Below are 22,861 nucleotides of genomic sequence, written 5' to 3'. Positions count from 1 at the left end.
AGATAAGGAGAGCTAAACCGTGATTTAAGTCAGTTAAGGAGAGCTAAAGAATGAGTTAAATAATTTAAGGAGAGATAAATTGTGAGTTAATAAGTAAGGTGAGATAATTTAAAGGGGCACTATGGTTAAATTCTTTGTTTTTAGTCACTGTAATATTTGTAGGTGTATGTAGAGCATAGTAGGTTACATGTAATGAGGCAGGTGACATTTTTTTCTACACTGACATACTGCTTGTTTAATTTTAGAGTCACGCCGGCAGATTTACCTTACTGACGCGACTCAAGGCCATCCATTTAGTTGTAGGAGGCATCTGTCCCTGCTGCGTTATTTGCCGTTACTGGTTACCCCTCTGTGCTGCGCTGTTTGGATTGTTCCTAATCTCAACCACACAATCGTGCAGTTACACAAATCCCCCATCCGCCGTAAAGAGCAGAATTTCATCAGCTGCGCAGACTGGACTACATCATCCCTCCTCCGTGGGACGCAACTGCCATGTGAGGAGGAACGCAGCATCACTGATGACGCTGCGCATCAAGGACCGGCAGTGGGTTAAAAATACTTTAAAAAAAAAAAACCACAATTAGGCAAAAAACAGCAATAAACAGCAGGACACAGCTACAGCGCTTGTGTCTGCTTTATCCAGCCGCCGCTACACTACGAACTTCAAACAGTGAAGGCTGGTAACCATAGAAACGGACAATAGGTGTCCGTTTCATTGCCAGCTTCGCTACAGGGGTCCTTGCTGCGCAGCGTCATCAGTGATGCTGTGTTCCTTCTCACATGGCAGTTGCGTCCCACCGAGGAGGGATGATATAGTCCAGTCTGCGCAGCAGATAAAATTCTGCTCTTTACGGCGGATGGGGGATTTGTGTAACTGCACGATTGTGCGGTTGAGATTAGGAACAATCCAAACAGCGCAGCACAGAGGGGTAACCAGTAACGGCAAATAACTCAGCAGGGACAGATGCCTCCTACAACTAAATGGATTGCCCTGAGTCGCGTCAGTAAGGTAAATCTGCCGACGTGACTCTAAAAGTAAACAAGCAGTATGTCAGTGTAAAAAAAAATGTCACCTGCCTCATTATATGTAACCTACTATGCTCTACATACACCTACAAATATTACAGTGACTAAAAAACAAAGAATTTAACCATAGTGCCCCTTTAACAGAAAAGCTTTGTGAATCAGGCCCCATGCTGCTTGCTGCTACATGCTGCTTTGTAAACCAGTTATACAATGTTGTCTGTCGTTTATAATGCAGAATATTGACAGCATTATCAATCTACAGCAAAGTCCCTAGTATTCGCCACCAGCAGGGATCGTGTGATGCTGGATACATGTGCTTGCTGGTTCCAAAAAAGAACAGACCTATCAACGGAGGGTTGATAGGGTTGCTGGTTCCAAAAAAGAACTGACCTATCAACCCTCCGTTGCAGGATAAAATATTCACCAAGCATCCGACATCCTATAGCTCCTAGTGCATACATGTCAAACTCCGGGGCCTCGGGCCAAATCTGGCCCTCAAAGCCATTAAATTTGGCACCGAAGTGGTTTCTCCACTTTGCATTATGTTTGGCCCACTTGAGATCACCAGAAAAAACTATACAAGGGTGATGCCCTAGAACACCAGGGAAGCCATATCTGGGAGGAAGGGGGAAAGCACTAAACACTATGAACTATATAGGGGAGGGTGTGGGCCATTAGACAGGAACTGTATAGGGAAGGCAGGACCACTAGACACCAGGGAACTGTATAGGAGAGGGAGAAAAAACACTAGACCCCCGAGAACTGTATAGCGGTTGGAGGAGGCCAAGGCCATTAGACACCAGGGAACTTTATAAGGGAGAAAGGTGGACATTGAGGTTGGCCCGTGACTAAGTCCCAGTGTACATTTTAGGCCCACTTTGTATTTGAGTTTGACACTCCTGTCCTAGAGGCTTTGAGGCATCCTCGGGTTGGGTCAAGTGACACAATGGTAGCTGCGCATGGACGCTGGTAAGCCGCTAGGAGCTACAGGACATTGCTGGACTTTTGGTAAGTATTTTATAGCCAGCATCCTCCCTCCCCCAAACAAAAAAAAAAAAACAGTCTCCATTTTCTCCTCAGGCATGCCGGTTAGTTGAGACTTATGGTTGCGTTATTTTTTTTTTCTAAATATACTGTTGAAAGATTAATGTAATTTGTACATGTACATTTGTAGCTTATTATACATGTAATTTTTAAAACTGACCGCTAGATGTCAGCAGAGGATATGTTTTGCCGTAATACAGTTTTTGCGGCTATATATTCACCACGTAATTGCTATCTAAATGTTCATATATACCCAGTGCCAGTCTCCAAAATGGCGGCCATCGTCCTGAACATGCACTTCCTACCAGAAAGTCTTGGAGAACATGTGCTGCTCTACACAGAGGCACACCCTGGCGCTTCGCCAGATCCCTCGGGAGAAGCTACACAGCAGAAAAGTCATTATTAGGAAAGCCTGCTGGTTTCCCTTTGATAATACTGTTCAATGGTAGAAAGTGACATGCATTCAAAGCAGAAGTCCCCTCTAGTCACTCGCACGTTACAACAGTGACACCCCGCCCCCGGGAGAGGCAGAGTGAGAACACGAGTGGCTGTCAGCTGGCTGGGATGCCCCGTCTGTTCCTCCTGCAGCGCACTGTCACCCTGCTGTCACTGCACCGCGCCATGTGCTCCGGGGTGCAGCTGCGGGTGTCCCCGGGCCGCTGCCTGTATGACGAGTCGCTGCGGCTGCAGGTGAGCGGCCTGAGCCCCGGCCAGCACGTCACTCTCCGCACCGAGCTGACGGATGAAGGCGGGGAGCTCTTCTCCTCACTGGGCCGCTACCAAGCCGGGAGCAGCGGGGAGCTGGACCTCAGCCAGAGCCCGGCGCTAGAGGGCGGAAGCTTCACTGGCATAGAGCCGGAGGGGCCGCTGTGGGCTATGGAGCCGCGGGACCCCCTGCGGAGGCTGCTGAAGAAGGATGTACTGTGCCCCTTCCAGCTGCGCTTCTCCCTCCACCAGGAGCCGTCCGGAGCTCTCCTCGCCAGCGCTGCGCAGGAGAGGGGCTTCATGGGGGAAGGGGTGACCCGGCTGCCGGTGAGGAAGGGCAGAGTCAGGGGCAGCCTGTTCCTGCCGCCTGGTGAGTGGCTGCTGCTTATCAGACTTCTTTTTCCGTATTTAACCATTTCAGCCCGCAGGGATTTTTCACCTTATGCATTGGAGCAATTTTCACCTCTCATTCATTCGTTAATAACTTTATCACTACTTATCACAATTTATTGATCTATATCTTGTTTTTTCCGCCACTAATTAGGCTATCTGTGGGTGGTTCATTTTGCTAAGAGCCACTTACCGTAAATGCATTTTAACAGGATTAATAAGAAAAAAATGGAAAAAATTCATTATTTCTCAGTTTTTGGCCATTATAGCTTTAAAATAATCCATGCTACCATAATTAAAACCTATGTTTTTTATTTGCCCGTATGTCTCGGTTATTATACCATTTAAAATTTGTCCCTATCACAATGTATGGCGCCAATATTTTATTTGGAAATAAAGGTGCATTGTTTCCGTTTTGCGCCCATCACTATTTACAAGCTTATAATTTAAAAAATGTTTTTAGTATACCCCCTTCAAAAGCATATTTAAAAAGTTCAGACCCTTAGGTAACTATTTGTCTTTTTTTTTTCTTTTTTTTAATTGTAATTTTTTTTTCCCATTAAAAATTTTATTAGGGGAATATTTTGGTGTGGGACATAAACAATTAATTTTCAATGTTGCAATATGTGTAAATTGTAATAAAAAACATGTGTAGATGTAGTTTTACTATTTGGCCACAAGATGGCCACCTTCATTTTTGGTTTCCCTCCTTGTACTTCTCGCTAAGCGGAAGTACAAGGGAGATGCGGAAATTCTTCCGGGCAGAAGAGCCGGAGCCTCACGGGTGAACGCTTCGGTTTTTCTGCGGGGGAAAGGGATCGGTGATCGGGAACCATGTTCCCTTTCACTGATCCCAGGGCTACCGGGGGACACCACGGGGAGGCGGGGGCGCGCCCGCGATTGCGGGAGGGAGCTCGCCGAAGCGCGACACCGCATCAGAGCAGCCGGCCGGACGTGAGCTTCACGTCTGGGCGGCAGAAATGGTTAAAGGAAACCTGAGCCGAGTAAAAAAAAAAAAAAAAATGTTATACTTACCTGTGGCTTCTTCCAGCTCCCTTCAGGCTCAGAATCAGAATCACTTTATTTCGCCAAGTACGGCAGGGCCATACTCGGAATTGCTTATGGTACACATGGCATAGACATAGGGCTTGATTCACAAAAGAGTGCTAACTTTTAAGCACGGCCGTTTTCGCGCGAATTTTCGGCGTTTTCGCGCGAATTTTCGCGTTCGCGCGCAATTAAACATTTTCACGCAAAATCGTTATCGTTTTCGCGCGCTAACGCGAATTTTCGCACGAAAACGGTTTCGGTTTCGCGTGAAAATTCGCGTTTGCATGCGAAAACGTTTAATTGCGCGCGAACGCGAAAATTCGCGCGAAAACGGCCGTGCTAAAAGTTAGCACTCTTTTGTGAATCAAGCCCATAGTATGAGGACAGACACAAAAACACATACAAGTACCAATTTATACAGGTAGCAAAACTACAGTAGAGGTATAGATATGTCCTTCTCGTATAACAGTCCCAGGCGCATTGGGAACCAGGGCAGGCAGACGGCGGGTGCTGGCGCTAGGGCATTCTAGTATGCAGGCCTTGACTGGGAAGGTTGGTGTTAAGCAGCCGAACCACTTGGGGGTAGAAGGAGTTCTCCCTCCTGGTGGTTTTGGATGTTAAGGTTCTGTAGCGGCGGCCCAGCGGGAGGATTTCGAAGTAGCGACTGCCTGGGTGGGAGGGGTCCCGGGAGATCATGGTGGCTCTCTTCATCATCCTAGCGCAGTGTAGGAGGTCGAGTGGTGGAAGAGGAGACCCGATGATCTTCTCTGCGTCAGATATGACCCTCTGCAGTTTGTGTTTGTCGCTGGCCATTGCACCCGTGTACCAGACGATGACTGAGGAGCAGAGGATGGATTCTATGGTGGCGGTATAGAAGCTGGTTAGCAGTTTCCGGGGCATGCCGAATCACTTCAGTTGGCGCAGGAAGAATAGCCTCTGCTGAGATTTCTTCTGAATTCTGATGGTGTTTTGCCCCCATTTCAGGGGCTGATAAACCCCTTGCCATCTTTCCACGCCGCCTGGATCCCCTGCTAGGTGGGACGGTAATTCCATAAGTTGAGGAGTTGTGCACATGCGCAGCTTTTCGTGCTCCTGTCTACGGCGCAGAAAGCTCTCGGCCACTGGAATATGACGAGCGCACGCGTCCGAGCTGTGATAACTGGCAAAAATGACTGGGCCGCCTAGCGGGGGATCCAGGCGGCATTGGAAGATGGCGAGGAATGGATCAGTCTGAAGGGGGCTGGAGGAAACCCCAGACATGTATAAAAAAATTTTTTTACTTATCTAGTCGTCATAATATTTTTTTTTTCTGTAGACGCTGCTAGTATTATTAATAATTTATAAAGTGCCAACATATTCCGTGGCGCTGTACGAAGTAAGAAACAAACATGGGGTACATAATAATACAGACAATAGTGTACACCAATATACAAGATACATAATTAGTGACAAAATACTAAAATGATACAAAATACAGAATTGGTATTGACAGTGATAAAAGTAACATGATAAATAAAATGTATAATCATTTTCAAGACACAAAAGGGGGAGAGAGCCCTGCCCTTGCGAGCTTACAATCTAAAGGGAATGGGGGGTGAAGTATTATGGTATCTGTGGGGAGTGTGACAGTTGCCGGCTTGCTTGTACGTACAATAGCTATCTGAAAGAAGCCTACCCAAAGTCCTATTGGAAAAACATTTGTCAAGAAAAACACTGACTGGCCTAACAAGAAACGACACAACATTGTGTGGACTGATGAAAGCAAGATTTGTTTTTGGTCTAGAGGCTGCAGACCGTTTGCTAGATGATCCCGAGGTACAGACTAACCAACAAGCTTATGGTGAACCAGAACTCATTGGAGTGTGTAAGGGGCTACAATGGTCCAAAAAGCCCCCTTACTAAAATGCATGGAAAACATAAGTTTGCTTTCTTAAAACAAAGTAATTGCGATAATTCATGTTGGAGTGAGCTCTGAGATGTCTACCAGTGCATCACTGCTGAATATATGCAAATTAACCATTGTCGTCCTTAGAAGCTAAACACACCTCTGGAATACAGTGATGTGTCAGTTTGTAATTAGTACAGAGCCATAATAATCCAACATGCATACAGACTGTTTCGGATTGGTTGATCCTCATCAGTGCATGGCATGGATTAGTTTGGCTCTATGGAGTAGGATTTGAAAAACCTAGAGACACAGACTAACCAGCAAGCTCATGGTGAACCAGAACTCATTGGAGTGTGCAGTCACACGGCCTGTAGGCAGAGGTGCTGTGTGTGGGGCTGACTTAGTCTTCGGGCAGGCAGTAGCCCTCCGGGATCCATGCCTCATTCATTTTGATAAAGGTGAGGTACTGAACACTTTTGTGACCTAGGCGACTTCTCTTCTCACTGACAATGCCTCCAGCTGCACTGAAGGTCCTTTCTGACAGAACGCTTGAGGCAGGGCAATCCAGAAGTTGGATGGTGACAGCTCTGGCCACAGGTCAAGCCTGCGCACCCAGTAGTCCAGGGGTTCATCGCTGCTCAGAGTGTATCTGCACTTAAGGCCAGGTAGTCGGCTACCTGCCGGTCGAGGCGTTGGTGGAGAGTGGATCCGGAAGGGCTAAGGCGAGGCGTTGGACTAAAGAATGTCTGCATGTCTGACATCACCATGAGATCGCTGGAGCGTCCTGTCCTGGACATGGGAGGAGGAGGTAGATTACTGGCAGTGGCACCTTTATTCCGTTGTGCTGTGACATCATCCTTAAACGCACTGTGAAGCATATTTGCCAGCTTGTTGTGCAAGTGCTGCATCCTTTCTGTCTTCTGTAAATTTGGTAACATCTCCGCAACTTTGTGCTTAAACCGAGGGTCTAGTAGCGTTGCCATGCAGTACAGGTCATTCCCCCTGAGTTTTTTTATACGGGGGTCCCTCAACAGGCTGGACAGCATGAAAGACAGCATCTGCACAAAGTCGGATGCCGACCTACTATCCATCTCCTTTTGCTCTTCCTCAGTGATGTCAGGTAAGTTCTCCTCCTCCCCCCAACCACGAACAATACCATGGGAAAGGTGAGCAGCACAAGCCCCCTGCAAAACCTGCTGTGGTTGTTCTTTCGCCTCCTCCTCAAAAAAAACACCTTCCTCATCTGTCTCCTCTTCCCCAGACGACTCCTCCTCCCCCCTCCTCTGTGATGCCGCAGGTGTTGATGACAAATCTGGTTCTGGTTGTGATGTTTCCAACAACTCCTCTGCCTGTTCACGCTCCTCTACAGCTTGATCCACCACTCTATGCACGGCATGCTCCAGGAAGAAAGCATATGGGATTAAGTCGCTGATGGCGCCTTAACTGCGACTCACCAGGTTTGTCATCTCCTCAAACAGACACATGACCCAGCAGGCATTACGCATGAGTGTCCACTGTCCACTACTTCGGCCAGAAAATGCCCAGCTCCCCAGAGCATGACCTTTGAGCGTAGCTGTACAGATAGTCGTTGACGGCTTTCAAACATGAGGAGCGTTGAATTCCAGCGAGTCGGGCTATCGCAAATCAAGCACCTCACCAGCAAGTTGTTTCTCTGCTGAATATCGGCCAAGCGCGCTATGGCCATGTAAGAATGCCTGAAATGCCCACACACCTTCCTGGACTGCTTCAGGACCTCAAATCTTACACAAATCTTTGTAGGGTACATGTGTCAACTTTCCCAAACTTAAAGCGGAAATGAGATTGCTGCCGTTATCACACACCACGTTGCCGATATCCAGTTGGTGCGGGGTCAGCCACTGATCCACCTGTTTGTTCAGAGCAGCCAGGAGAGCTGGCTGAGGGAAGACATGTCCAAGATGGCGTGACGCTGTCGTACCTGGCATGCAGCAAAGGCCCTGGGGAGCTGGGGGGGAGGTGTAGTTGGAGAGGAGAGCACCAGCAGAGTGGCACTGCCACTCAACCGAGGAGGAGGACAACGACAGTGAAGAGGATGTAGCAGGAGGAGAAGGAGAGGAGGTGGCAGCAGGCCTGCCTGCAAGCCATGGAGGTGTCACAACTAGGTCTGCACAGCCACGTACTCCCTGCTTGCCAGCGGTCACCAGGTTGACCCAATGTGCTGTATAAGTAATGTACCTGCCCTTACCGTGCTTTGCAGACCAGGCATGGACCCTTGACCCAACGCTGTGTGCCAGAGATGACACCACTTGCCTTTCAACATCACAGCACAGTTTGGGTATCGCCTTTTTTGAAAAATAATTGTGGCCTGGCATCTTCCACTGCGGTGTTCCAATCGCCACAAATTTTCGGAAGGTCTAACAGTCCACCAGCTGGCATGGTAACAGCTGGCGAGCTAACAGTTCCGCCAAGCCAGCTGTCAGACGCCGGGCAAGGGGGTGACTGGCAGACATTGGCTTTTTCCGCTCAAAGATTTCCTTAACGGACACCTGGCTGCTGTGGGCAGAGGAGCAGGAACCACTCAAGGTGAGAGGCGGAGTGGAGGAGGGTGGCTGTGAATTTGCAAGGGATAAAGCGGCTGAAGATGTTGCACCTGAAGGAGGAGGCGGAGGGTGGCTTTGCGTTTGTGTGCTGCTTTTCCTCAGGTGGTTATCCTATTGCTGTTTGTGCTTTTTCATCATGTGCCTTCGTAAGGCAGTTGTCCCTACGCGGATTTTGATCTTTCCACGACTCAATTTTTGGTGGCAGAGAGTACAGATGGCATCGCTGTTATCTGAGGCAGACACACAAAGAAATGTCCACACCGCTGAGCCCTGGGATGATGGCACTGTGGTGGTGGCGGCAGCAGCTGACTTTGAAGGGCATGTTGGCTGGCTGTCCAGGTGGCGATACATGCTGCCGGACACTGCCACGAGCTGTTTCTGATAACGAGCTCCCCCTGCTTCTTTCAGCAACTCGTTGTCTCCTACTCCTCTCTGACTCCCCCTCTGAACTGTCCCCCTGTTCATGTTGTTTATTGGAAACCCATGTGACATCCATGGCAGTATCATCATCATCATAATCATCCTCCACAGCTTCGCTTGTATCAGACACCTCCAAAACTGCACCAACAACAGGTACTTCATCATCCTCGCACCCTACGTCCATACTGAAGCGTCTTCATCTTGTAGCACTAATTGCTGTGAATCACTTAATTCCAGGGCTGTGGAGTCGGTACAAAAATCGGTACAAAAATCTTCCGAGTTTATGAAACCACGACTCCAACTCAGACTCCGGGTAACCAAAATGGCCCCGACTCCTCGACTCAGACTCCTTAGTCTAATATTTAACAGGGCTGTGGATTTTGTACAAAAATCACTCGACTCCGACTCCAGACTCCGACTCCTCAGTTTGTGAAACCACAACTTCGACTCCGGGTGCCCAAAATTGCCTCGACTCCAACTCCGACTCCACAGCCATGCTTAATTCCCCACCAAATAACTCCTACGAAGTGTCAAATGGAGCGGATGTAGTGCTAGTAGTAGCAGTGATGGCTGCTGGCTGAGTGTTAAGTGGGGTGCCAAAATCAGAGCAGGAGGAGGAAGATATGTCACGGTTCCGTGCGGAAGATGAGGTGTTCTGTGTTAAATAGTCAACTACGTCCTGACAATCTTGGGAGTTGATAGCATGTGCCTTCTGAACACTGGTCAAGGGCCGCACAAAATCACGTCAGCACTACTTCTAACAGACCTGCCGGGTGGCCTGCCTCTGCCTGTTGTTTTGACCATATTGGGAGGGATGAAGTGAAAGGTATGCACTGACTTGACTAATGCAATGTGCAGTCACACAGATGCAGTGAAAGGTATACAATGACTGCTGGTATAATACAATGTGCAGTCACATAGATGCCGTGAAAGCTATACACTGACTGCTGGTATAATACAATGTGCAGTCACACAGGTGCAGTGAAAGGTACTGACTGCTATTATAATACAATGTGCAGTCACACAGATGCAGTGAAAAGGTATGCACTGACTGGTATATAATACAGTGTGCTGTCACACAGATGCAGTGAATGGTATGCAGTGACTGGTGGTATAATACAATGTGCAGTCAAACAGATGCAGTGACTGGTGGTATAATACAATGTGCAGTCACACAGGTGCAGTGAAAAGGTGTGCACTGACTGGTATATAAAACAGTGTGCAGTGAATGTGCTGGGCCTGGCACAGTATAGCGGTTAGCAAAAGCCAGCTGCAACAGACAGGGCTGTATATGCAGTGTCAGTGGGCCACACACACACACAAAAAAAGTCACAAGAACATTAGCTCTCAAAAGAACTTTTTTTTGTGGTGCTTTTCAGCAACAAATATCAGCAAGGCGCAAGCTAACAAGACCTAACTCACTTTCCCTATCTCTCCAGCAACCTCTCTCTTCTCTCACTAAAGCAGGTTGCAGATAGAGAGAAAATGGCCAACAATGCTACCTAATATAAGGGGGAGGCGGGGGTCCAGGAGGGAGTGCAGCCTGACTGGCTGCCATGTGTCTGCTGACTGTGATGCAGAGGGTCAAAGTTTAGCCCAATGATTTAGTATAGGGGTTGGGTCGAACTCGCTATATGTTCGTGTTTCGACGCGAACGCAAACCCACATTGTGCTCGCGAAAAAGTTTGCCGGCAAACCGTTCAGGCCATCTCTAAACAAGACATTAGTTCCACAAATTGCAATACTAACGTTAGCAGGGACGCCACTTGCAGGCTGTCTCTTATCCCCATCCTAACCTCTTGAGCAATTTAGCCCATGTTTTTTAGGGGAAGTTCCCTAATAAAGCTCAAGACAGGTTATGGTGGGGATACGGGACAGGTGCAAATTTTGAACAGGAGACTGCGGTGCAACAAGCGTACAGCGAGAGGATAGGGAAGGCTCTATGGGACCCTGAGCCTTCCCTCTTCTTGGGTAAGTATCCAAGCTTTTTTTTTTTTCTACCTCGCTTCAGTTTTGTTTTAAATACTTTAATAAGCTTCTGGTGGGCTTTAATGCAGATTATCAGTAAACCAGTTTCAAACAGAGGTGAGCAATTGGGGGGGGGGGGGGGGGGGGGGTGCAAGTGCTACAGCCGCTCGGGACCACTAAATGCACACAACATCACAGGGGAAGAGTGGGCAGCCCTTCCCAGTGCCCTCACTACTAAGAAACCGCCCAGTGGGTACTGGGCAGGGCAGGTGCCCTTTAAGGCAAATCCTGGTGCAGGTAGTGAAATGTGTGTTTGTTCTGTCTACAGGACCTGAGCCATTTCCTGGAGTGATTGAGGTACAAGGGACAGGAGGTGGTCTCCTCGATTACAAGGCTAGTCTGTTGGCCAGCAAAGGGTTTGCTACGTTAGCGTTGGCTTATTACAACTTTGAAGATCTCCCAAAGAAAATGAAAGACCTTCGCTTGGAGTACTTTGAAGAAGCCGTGAATTACATGCTGCAGCATCCTAAGGTGAGCATCAGGCTGGAGGCTTTTTCAGATCGTTCTTTCAGGCTTCTTTAGTTTGGGGGATTATAGGCCTTTTGGGTTGTATTTGAAGCGGTAGCAGTGAGTCTACCTAGAGTCTTATTCAGTTTGTAACCAGGGCTTCGGAAGCCAGTACACAAATACTAATACTAATTTACTAATGTATTTTTCATGTTGATTTAAAAAAATGCAACACGCAATGTTTTTCATCACTGCCAAAGCTCAGCATTTTTGTAAAACTATATGAAGATGGTATTTGCTTTGAGGAATAAGCCAAAAAGCTACTGGCTAGGAAGCTGACATACTACAGCAGCGTTCTCCCCAGAAATTGTTTCCAGACGGGTGGCAGGAAAATGTAGCCAGGTGGAGCGAAGCAGGGAAATAAAGGGTTGGTGCTTGCATAAGGGCAGCATGGGCAATTGCTGTGGGCCCCAGAGCCATCTGGCAGGGAACACAGAGAAATCACAGAGAAACACACACTCGTTCACTCTACACAGAGATAAAAACACAGCAACAGAGGTACACACAGAGACACTCATAAAACGCACTACACACAGAGAAAGAAACATGCTACAGACACACACACACAGAAAGAAACACCCACACAGATACATACACTACACATATTGCACAGTAGGGTTTTATTAAATAATTGCATTTCATTATATGCATTTCTGCACTTGTTCATGGCATGTTGTGTACAAAGATGAATCCTTTCTGAAGATCTGTGAACGTCATGTTTTGCACATTTTTTGGTATATTAAAATTCAAGTTCATCTTTAAAGGGGCGCTATGGCAAAAAAATTTAAAATAAAAAATATATGCAAACATATACAAATAAGAAGCATGTTTTTCCCAAAGTAAATTGAGCCACGAATTACTTTTCTCCTATAATGCTGTCACTTACAGTAGGTAGTAGAAATCTGACAGAAGAGACAGGTTTTGGACTAGTCCATCTTTTCATGGGGGATTCACAGCAAGGCTTTTATTCTTTATAAAGATATTCTCTAAAAAGGATGTAAACAATGATGCTGGCCAGCTTTCCTGCTCACTACACAGTGTTTTGGCAGTTGGACAGAGCAACTGCCATTCACTAAGTGCTTTCAAAAATAAATAAATCTCTGAGAATCCACTATGAAGAGATGGACTAGTCCAAAACCTGTCGCTTCTGTCAGATTTCTACTACCTACTGTAATGACCGCAACATAGGAGAAAAGTAATTTATGGCTCATTTTACTCTGGAAAAAACATACTTCTTATTTGTATATTTTTGCATATATTCTAAATTTTAACATTTATCGCCATAGTGCCCCTTTAAAAAACATTTTTTTGTCTCTCTTCAAATGCTTTATTTTTTGATGTATCCTTGTACCTATGTGGTGACAGTGGGGTTTTCTCACACATAAGAAAAACTTACTCCAGGCACTGCAGCAGCATGTGGAAGAGCTAGGACAGCAGCTAGGACTGCAGTGAATATTAATGAGGATAAGAGGCAGAATGCACAAACCGGCAGCTCTCCCATAGTGTGTCAGCAATAGAGAGTGTGAGAAAGATTGTCTGCTGTACCAGTGTACAGCGCTGCTGCCCTCTAGAGGTTGCTTCCTGATGAATATGATTCAGGTTTGCAGCATTGTCGGGACATTCTGATAGGAAGGGAGTGAGGAGGAGGTGAGCCGATGACAGCTGGGCGCTCACCAAAATTAGCTGGGCGGAGCGCCTGGCTGATAGGGCTTGGGGAGAACACTGCTGCAGTATTGGCCATCTAATTTAATTGGCTACTGATCCCCTGATTGCTGTGAGTCGCAATCACAACACAAAATAGGAAAAGGACGGCTCTGGTGTTAAGGGGCCAGAGCCGTCTGTTCCTAAAGTAGTTAGTAGTTAAGAAATTACAGACATTCACTAAACATGATTTATAAACAAAAGAAATTAAAACAATAAGGTTATAGATGTTTTGTCAAGAGACTAAAGCCGCATCTACACGAGTAGATGCGCCCGCGATGCTCCTTATCAATCGAGCCGCTGATGCGGCTCGATTGATAAGATCCGACAGGACGGATCTCCGCACCGCCGATTCCCTGCTCGCTCCCCGCGAGGGGACAATGGCAGGGAATTGAGCGGAAGATAAGCGGCGCCGGCGGGGACGAGCGGGCACGAGCGGGGAATCGAATGCGGCGCACGCGCGGCGAGCGGGGACGCGGCGGGCACGCGGAAGAGGCGACCCGGCGGCTAATCGAAGCCGCCGGATCGCTGCAATCTCTTATGGTGTAGACGGGGCTTTAAGTAATAGCAATAGCATATATAAAAATCTTAAAGGGAACCTAAACTGAGAAGGATATGGATTTTTCCTTTTAAAATAATACCAGTTGCCTGAATCGCCTGCTGATCCTGTGTCTCTAATACTTTTAGCCACAGCCCCTGAACAAGCATGCAGATCAGGTGCTCTGACTGAAGTCAGACTGGATTAGCTGCATGCTTGTTTCAGGGTGTGATTCAGCCACTATTGCAGCCACAGAGATAAGCTGGACTGCCAGGCAACTGGTATTGTTTAACAGGAAACATCCATATCACTCTCAGTTAAGGTTCCCTTTAAGACACTAGCAGTAGGGCAGCTGAGCCAGTATAGAGGAGATGAAGGGCAGAGGAAGCTCAAGGTCACCTACTTATCTTGTTGACTAGTGCACAGATGGCCTTTGAAATCTTATGCTTAGAGCAGGTCTAGGTGGGCAAATATGTGTATTTATGTGGAGAATGCTGAAAGGCCCCCAGAACACTTGTTGGAACCTAGGCAGTAGTGTTGGTGTTTTGAATTCGAGGTTATCCTCAAATCAATCCTAATCAGCCAAACTGAAGAAATCCAAGTATTTCTGACATCTTGGTTTTAATTTAAACCTGCATTTCAATGCATTTTAAAGTGGAATTGAACTTTTGCACAGGATTAAAGAAATACATAGAGAAATGCACTCTGTATGTATTTAGAGACTTTAGCCTGGTTAAATCCCCCCTATTTTGTCTAATCACAAGTTGTAATCTGATCTCTCCGCATGTCACATGACTGCCTATGGCAGATGAGGCTATTTTAAAGCACAGGAGGCTAACAGTATGTCTGCTTCCATGAATCAAGAAGAAGAAACACTGCAGATGTATTTTAGGATTTGTATCAGCTGTAAAAAAGAAATGTCTTTTTGTTGTAAGGTAATCATGCTGTTGCCTATCTTTTAGAGCAGAGAGGACGTTCTGAGTTTAGGTCCGCTTTAATCTGTTTTAAGGACACCTAAATTGAGAAGGATACCTCTACAGTAATACTTTCAGCCATAGACCCTTAGGCCCCTTTCACACCTAGAACCGCAAAACGCCGGCGATTACCGCTAGCGTTTTGTGGAATTGATTTTACCGCGATTAACGCAGAAAAATCACTGGACACTGCAGCGTTTTGGGAGCGATCATGATCAGCGGTGCTATGCATGCTAATCGCAATCACTAATAGTGAATCGCCGGCAAAACGCTGCATGTCACGCGTTTGCAGTTAACGCTAACCGCAAACGTGGCAGTGAGATCACTGCCTTAGGCTAACATGGGCTAGCGTTTTTTAAAAACCGCTAGCGTTTTGCGCTGAGTGGGATATGTGCGATTCCTGCTGAAGTGTGAAGGAGCCCTAAACAAATATTGCAGGTCAGGTGCTCTGACTGAAGTCTGACTATAGGCCTCTTTCAGACGGTCAGCTGACAGGTGTATAAATAACCACCTGTCAGCTGCTCTCCTGCCCCGGCAGGGCTCTTGTTAGTGCTCAGTACCAACACTGAACAGGCGGTCCCCCACAGACTCATATCTGAGCGCGGCTGCAGTCATGCACAGATGCAACATGTTGGGGTTCACTACCACCGGGTAACACCACAGTGTATCAAGTGCTGACACTCGTGGTGTTACAACCACTGCCATTCAGCTGCATTTAAATTGCACCCAATCTTGCTCTTTGGTGGAAGCCAAGATAATGAACTACTCAACAAACACGCAGTTCAGCTTCCCATCTGAAAGGTGTTAAAGGGCCCCTGAACTGTCTTAAAACTGTGAACTAAAGCCTATGGTGGGCTAGAGTACCCTTTACAGACCGTGCTGTCGCTGCAGTTCACACATTAACTGAAACATTTGGACTGGGAGAGAGCTAGCTATGACCTGAACTGAGGCAGATTGAAACAACACTACTAGGCATGTGCCTATGTCGCCTTTGGCAAGCCAACATCTGAGAGAAAAGTATAGATAAAATGAGTGGAATCTTTCTCTGTTACTCTTCATGCACTCTGAACCAGTTTAACCATCAATAGTTAACACCTCTGCGCTCAGCGCAGGCAACGTTCTCAGTGGAATCTCCACAGGTCTGCAGGGAATGTACTTGTAGAACATAGTCATACTGTATAATCCTGATTACATTTGGCCTTGGTGTTTATGTAATTTAATTCTGGATCCTAATTATTTCATAAGCCAAGTGAGAGAGTTGAGAATAGTTATGTTTATACAAGTTCCTGGGTGTAAATATGTATATTACAGGTCAGATTAAATGAAATAACCTTTATGTAATGTACTATAATCAAGATAAAAAAATGTATAAATGTCAGGCTGCATAATAGCTCAGCTGGAATTCACATTAATTAATCAAATCTGCACTGGGCTTTATACATTAAGCACAAACGCACTTCATTATGACTATTATCTTTGAAATTCATATAATTTCACTACACAGTAATTTAAATATATCAGGAGTCAGAGTGGGTACTCCAGATCCAGCCATTAATTGCTGATGACTCAATGGCTTCAATTCACTAAGCATTAGCGCATTCGGTAATGCAGAAAACAGCTGATTTTACATATCGCCTTGCCAAATGCCAATTCTCAAAACCGATTACCACACTGAAAAGTAAACTTACCAACTAGTGAGGTAAATTACCGACTTGTGCGGTAAATACCTCAAACGTCAAGAAATTGCAGTTTACGAAAAATAAAACGTTTGAGAAATCAAGTAAAAGTCTTTACCTCTAGCTCTGGCCAGCTGGTAACTCACAATCTCCATGTGGTAACATTGACAGATGTAGCAGACAGCCAATTGGGAGAGTCACACAGCCTTGCTTCTCACCCCATTTGATCCGATACCCTGGAGGGTGGGGCTCCGGCAGAGGAGACATTTTAACAGGCTTTTCTGTATCCCTTTATATGTGCATATCTATATACTGGTATTCAGAAGCGCTCCCTCTAGTGCCTACAGTACATCTAAGGGGATGCCGGGGATACACATGACGACAGTAAAAACGTCATGCACACCACTTGTGGGAAGTCTCACAGCTTCCTGCCTGACACTCCACAGCTGGTGAGGCTTATTGAGCAGAGCTTAGTGAACTGAAGCATGTTTTTTCAGTATATAACCAAACTTCTACAACCTGCTTGAAAACTTAGTGAATTTAGAAAAAGGTGTAAAATACAGAATGCTGTATTTTACAGACCTAAATTATTATAGATTACTATAGTTATTATATAATTTATTATAGTTACCGAACTGCCCTTAGTGAATTGAGAACAATGACTCCCACTGTTCCTGTACTGCCCTTTGTAGACAAACTGTACTGTGCATTAAGGCACAGAATCTATGGCTTACAGTTACATAGTTGGGTTGAAAAAAGACATTCGTCCATTGAGTTTTAGACATTCACCCAAGAGTATTAGAGGCACAGGATCAGCAGGACAGCCAGGCACTGCATTTATTTAAAGGAAATAAATATGACAGCCTCTATATCACTCTCAATTCAGATGTCCTTTAACCATCTTAGCGGTATGGACGAGCTCAGCTCGTCCATCACCGCCGATGGCTGCCGCTCAGGCCCTGCTGGGCCGATTTTAGTCAAATAAAGAGCAGCACACGCAGCCGGCACTTTGCCAGCCGCGTGTGCTGCCCGATCGCCGCCGCTCTGCGGCGATTCGCCGCGAGCAGCGGCGAAAGAGGGTCCCCCCAGCCGCCTGAGCCCAGCGTAGCCGGAACAAAAAGTTCCGGCCAGCGCTAAGGGCTGGATCGGAGGCGGCTGACGTCAGGACGTCGGCTGACGTCCATGACGTCACTCCGCTCGTCGCTATGGCGACGATCTAAACAAAACAAGGAAGGCCGCTCATTGCGGCCTTCCTTGTTTATTCTGGGCGCCGGAGGCGATCGGAAGAACGCCTCCGGAGCGCCCTCTAGTGGGCTTTCATGCAGCCAACTTTCAGTTGGCTGCATGAAATAGTTTTTTTTAAATTTAAAAAAAACCCTCCCGCAGCCGCCCTGGCGATCTTAATAGAACGCCAGGGTGGTTAAAGCCACATGACTGCATGTTCAGGATGTTGAAACTCTCTTCAAGTTCACTTTAATAGCATGCAAGAGTTTATGGAACAGCAGTGGGCTTCAGAGTGGAATGACGGTTTTCTTAACTTATCTAGGACCAGGATCTTTTGGAATCTTCAGTTCTGGAGTTTCTGAGATTTTCATGAAACATTTGGGTGACCCAAATCCTTTAGTATGCGACATGAGCAAATTTGCCTTCAAACCTTTCTGTGTACTGTATCTTCAGTTTTAATCAGCTGATAAAGATATCTGATTTTCCATCTTTTTTCAGGTGAAAGGTCCAGGAATTGGGCTACTTGGCCATTCTAAAGGTGCAGAATTGGTGCTTTCTATGGCCTCTTTCCTTAAAGGCATAACTGCAACAGCTGTTGTAAATGGATCGATTGCCAATGTGGTATCTGCCCTTCACTACAAGGATATCACTCTGCTTCCTGTTGGCTACGATTCGAGCAAGCTTACTTTCCCAGTGCCAGGAATTGCCGATATTCGCGATGTCTATCTAAATCCACTGGAGGAACCTAATCGACAAAGTCTAATTCCCATTGGGAATGCAGATTGCAAGTTTCTGTTCATTGTGGGAGAAGACGACAGGAACTGGAACAGCACCTTCTATGCCCAGGCTGCATGCAAACTTCTGGAGGAACAAGGGAAGGAAAAGCCAGAGGTTGTGTACTATGCTAAAGCTGGGCATTATATTGAGCCGCCATACTTCCCACTATGTAAAGCGTCTATGAATAAGGCTGCTGGTTTTCCAGTTATTTGGGGAGGGGAACCAAAGGCCCATTCTGTGGCCCAAGTGGATTCCTGGCAGAAGATTCAGGCTTTCCTTCATAAGTGTTTGAATCAGCAGAGTACTCCTAGCAAGCTATGAGCAGGGTATTGTATGGCTTTGATTGCTATGATGAAGGCATTGATCATTGTGAGGAGGGTAGTGGTACTAGGCTGTCCTCAGTATTTGTTATTTGCACTACACACCAGGGTATGACACCTATATTAATGTATTCTGACCCAAGCCTTAAATGTTTTTGAATCTCATTATGTACAGATCACATTCATTTTTTGGGAGGTTTTGCTGTCATCTTGGTCAAACCATATATAGGCCCTTATCCAATTCACTTTTTCTTCTAGGAGATCATTCTTCTGTTTAAAATAATTTTTCAGCACTCTGCAATTGAAAAAACGTAGATCAAAAGTGCTCTCAAAATTTTCTTAGTATTTTCTTGATTGGTGGTAGCTTAAAGATGAACTTTAACCAAGGAGTGAACTTCATTCCAATCAGTAGCTGATAGCCCTTTTCCCATGATCATCAAGGATGTCTGATGTTGTGGTGTCCGGTCCTAGGTCCTGACATTACACTGGTGGAGCCTTGTTGCCAACTGCCAAGCAACTAGTATCTCCCTCTATGCATATGTATATCTACCTTTTAGCCGATCGCATTGTTAGGGGGCGTGGCTATAGATAATCACAGTTTGTGGTTTTTCTCATGTCTGCCAGTAGTAAAGATGATGATGTGCAGACTGATTGTGGGTCAAGTAATATGAACAAATTATATGGCAAATACCCATCATTTCCTATCTATTTACCGTAACTTCTCACTTAAAAGGCATTTTATTGATGAGATGTGGTAATATCACCTAGGAGAAAAAGTGAAAAAATGGCATTAATTTAATGCTGTGTATTACTGATGTATTTCATTTTATTTTCCAGGAAAATGTTGCTAAAACAAGAAAGGAAAAATAATTTTTTTTTTATAATTTTTGTTCTAAAAGGCTCATTATTCTGTTTGTCTAGATTAATATGACAGTACCAAGTCTGTGCATTTTACCTTTTGATGAATCTTTATAGCACAGAATCAGTGAGACTAATTCTGGACAAACATATACCGTGTATAGACGGCACTTGAATACAAACCAATATTTCATTTTTCTTATGTGTACCTGAGCTGAAGCTCGGGTACAAAATCACATACAGTACTTTCCTAAGAAGAGGGAAAGCCTCTGGATCCTGATGAGACTAGACACAGACACACAACATTTATATTGTGCTTTTCTCCTGGAGAACTTAAAGAGACACTGAAGCAAAAAAATATATGATATAATGAATTGATTGTGTACTATGAATAATTACTAGAAGATTAGCAGCAAAGAAAATATTCTCATTTTTATTTTCAGGTATATAGTGTTTTTTCTAACATTGCATCATTCTCTAATATGTGCAAATTACACAACACTCAGCATTCAAAATGATTCTTTCAGAGCAGTCTGTGAACTGTAAAAAATTAACTAACAGTTGAGATAATAAAAGTCAGAAAACAGCCCTCTCCACGACTTTGAAAGTCGTAGAGCTTAATGGCTTTTTTGTATAGAGATAACAACTGGAGTTTCTTAAATCTTCCTGTACTGGAAACAATTAGACTGATGTATCTGATCTTAATGTTTTATTTCTTATCTGTACTACACATACAAATCATAATATCATAATTTTTTTTCCGCTTCAGTGTCTCTTTAAAGCACCAGAGCTGCAGCCACTAGGGAGCGCTCAGTAGGCAGTAGCAGTGTTAAAGTAGATCCTAGATGAAAAACTAACTATAACAAATAATGTGTCTATATATCTTATCTAAAGTTTAGATAGTTTACACAGCATATCTAGTTGCAAACATCTTCAAAAGTTTATGATTATTTATTCCTGTGATACAATGACAGCAGCCATGTTCTGTTTGTCACAGGCTGAGGGCTGGAGATGCTATCAGCTTGCCTGTGTGTAAATTCAGTCCCCTCTCCTCCTTCCTCCTCCCATCTGCCTCTAAAATCAGTGGCTAGTAACATCCTCCTCTTCCTGCCCAGACTGAGCTCCCATAAGCCCTTGCTACAGTGCCAAGGCACCTAAAGGAGCTGTGGGTGAGGCTTGTTTAGTTTATTGGGAATTAGAGTATTAAAACAAAAAAAGTATTTTGCTTGAGGAATGCCTTATAAACTATATAAAAGGAAAACAATTATGCAATGAGTAAAAGTTTATCTCGGATAACAGGAAGCAGCGTGTGTATCATCCTATAGGCGGCAGAGAGGAAGAGACCAGCGGCGAGAGAGCAGCGCTTGGAACGCAGGAAGGTAGGTTGTATACAACAGCGCTCCCTGCGCATTACTCTGCAGTCTGGAGGGGGGAGCACGGAGGGCGGCCCGGGAGAGGAGAGAGAGGGAGAGGTCGGGCTGCCCTCCCCATGGCTCCGACTCCCCCCTCCAATATATCGCCCACCTCCGAACAGCGCCCCGGGCGGCGGCACGCCCCGCACGGCCCAAGAAACGGGCGTGCACAGGATGCTGCCTAAGCCTGTCACTGAACACACTGTGCATCGCTTCCTCTCCTCTGCCCCTGAAGAAAAACATGCAGAGCTGTGAATAGGCATCACCTCTGCTGCTCTCCCCCCAGCTGGATTAGACTAGCAGCTGCCGTTTACTCTGGCATGGTGATTACCTGCAGTCTGGGGGAGGAAGGGGAGAATTAATTAGCAGCTCACGGATGTCCTGGACTGCTGGATCCACGTGGCTCTCATCTATGTAACTCCTGGGAGCTGCTGCTACTAATGCCCAGGGTTGTGTGAGTGTAATTGCTTAGCTGCCTCTCTCTTCATTGACAAGAGAGGCACGGCCATAACACAGATCCTACTTCTCGTTGGAGGGCGGGAGGGAGAAATCAAAGCAGGAGTCCCGACCCTTACAACTCGCCCAGCCAATCCCTGCCTCACCAGAAAGCTCGAGGTGACAGGCAGAGGAGCGCTCCTGCAGGGTAGAGCTGGGGCTGATTGAAAGCAGGAAACGAATCGCTCCTCTGTGCAAAATGAGATTTTACGGTGCAGGATTTTAAAAGCAGGCAAGCACATGACAACAGGCGGGCGGGATTTCAAATCAGCCGGGCGGCCCGCCCACCTAATTGGCCCTGGGGAGAACACTGCACTCTATGATGGTGGATTGGCGAGGAGAAGGCCACTATACTGGTGGTTGGACCCTCAGTGAAGGGGTTGGCAGTGCGGGGCCAAACGTCTCTTTTCCACTGCTAAATGCGCTTACTATCGCACTGTGTTGTGATCGCGCAAGCAGTAATTTCCTCTTGCCGCCATATCCGTCTGGAACGGAGTGCGTTCACAATGAGAATCATGCAAGCCTGCAAATGCATTTGGGAAAAAAACTACACGCATTGAGCTCTCTTCATACATGTAAATCGTGGTGCTCTTTTGATTGGCAAAATGGCTGAGATCCGCTTTTGGAAGTGGATTGTAGCTAGCGGAAAAGAGCCCTAAATGTCCCCTTGGTTTAGAAAAGAAGCTTTGTCTGTTCTCAAATAGATTTACAGTGGTTTGCAAAAGTATTCGGCCCCCTTGAAGTTTTCCACATTTTGTCATATTACTGCTACAAACATGAATCAATTTTATTGTAATTCCACGTGAAAGAACAATACAAAGTAGTGTACACGAGAAAGGTGGAACGAAAATCATACATGATTCTAAACATTTTTTACAAATCAATAACTGCAAAGTGGGGTGTGCGTAATTATTCAGCCCCCTTTGGTCTGAGTGCAGTCAGTTGCCCATAGACATTGCCTGATGAGTGCTAATGACTAAATAGAGTGCACCTGTGTGTAATCTAATGTCAGTACAAATACAGCTGCTCTGTGATGGCCTGAGAGGTTGTCTAATAGAATATTGGGCGAAACACCAAGAAGTCCAAAGAACACACCAGACAAGTCAGGGATAAAGTTATTGAGAAATGTAAAGCAGGCTTGGGCTACAAAAAGATTTCCAAAGCCTTGAACATCCCACAGAGTACTGTTCAAGCGATCATTCAGAAATGGAAGGAGTATGGCACAACTGTAAACCTACCAAGGCAAGGC

General features: G+C 45.8%; 2 protein-coding genes across 5 annotated transcripts in view; one reads left to right on the top strand and one right to left on the bottom strand.

Annotated features, from left to right (window-relative positions):
- The window catches only part of HEATR4 (HEAT repeat containing 4), a 198,856-nt gene that overhangs the window by 69,881 nt on the left and 106,114 nt on the right, over nucleotides 1–22,861 (bottom strand). For 3 of the 4 annotated variants that reach the window (XM_068254205.1, XM_068254209.1, XM_068254207.1), the window contains exon 1: nucleotides 2,324–3,130. The exons of the other annotated variant lie outside the window; for it this stretch is intronic. The gene's annotated coding sequence lies outside the window, so the exon portion shown is untranslated. Of the gene's footprint in view, nucleotides 1–2,323; nucleotides 3,131–22,861 lie in introns of those variants that run through there. 4 annotated transcript variants of the gene reach the window in all.
- On the top strand, nucleotides 2,345–22,379 carry LOC137533060 (acyl-coenzyme A thioesterase 1-like). The gene is made up of 3 exons (XM_068254210.1): nucleotides 2,345–3,145; nucleotides 11,399–11,601; nucleotides 18,249–22,379. Exons 1-3 carry the CDS (start codon nucleotides 2,635–2,637, stop codon nucleotides 18,846–18,848), a joined length of 1,314 nt encoding a protein of 437 aa, XP_068110311.1. The 5' UTR covers nucleotides 2,345–2,634; the 3' UTR covers nucleotides 18,849–22,379.

This window comes from Hyperolius riggenbachi, chromosome 9 (assembly GCF_040937935.1).
Source record: "Hyperolius riggenbachi isolate aHypRig1 chromosome 9, aHypRig1.pri, whole genome shotgun sequence".
NCBI lineage: Eukaryota > Metazoa > Chordata > Amphibia > Anura > Hyperoliidae > Hyperolius > Hyperolius riggenbachi.
This window is presented reverse-complemented; position numbering and strand designations above follow the sequence as displayed.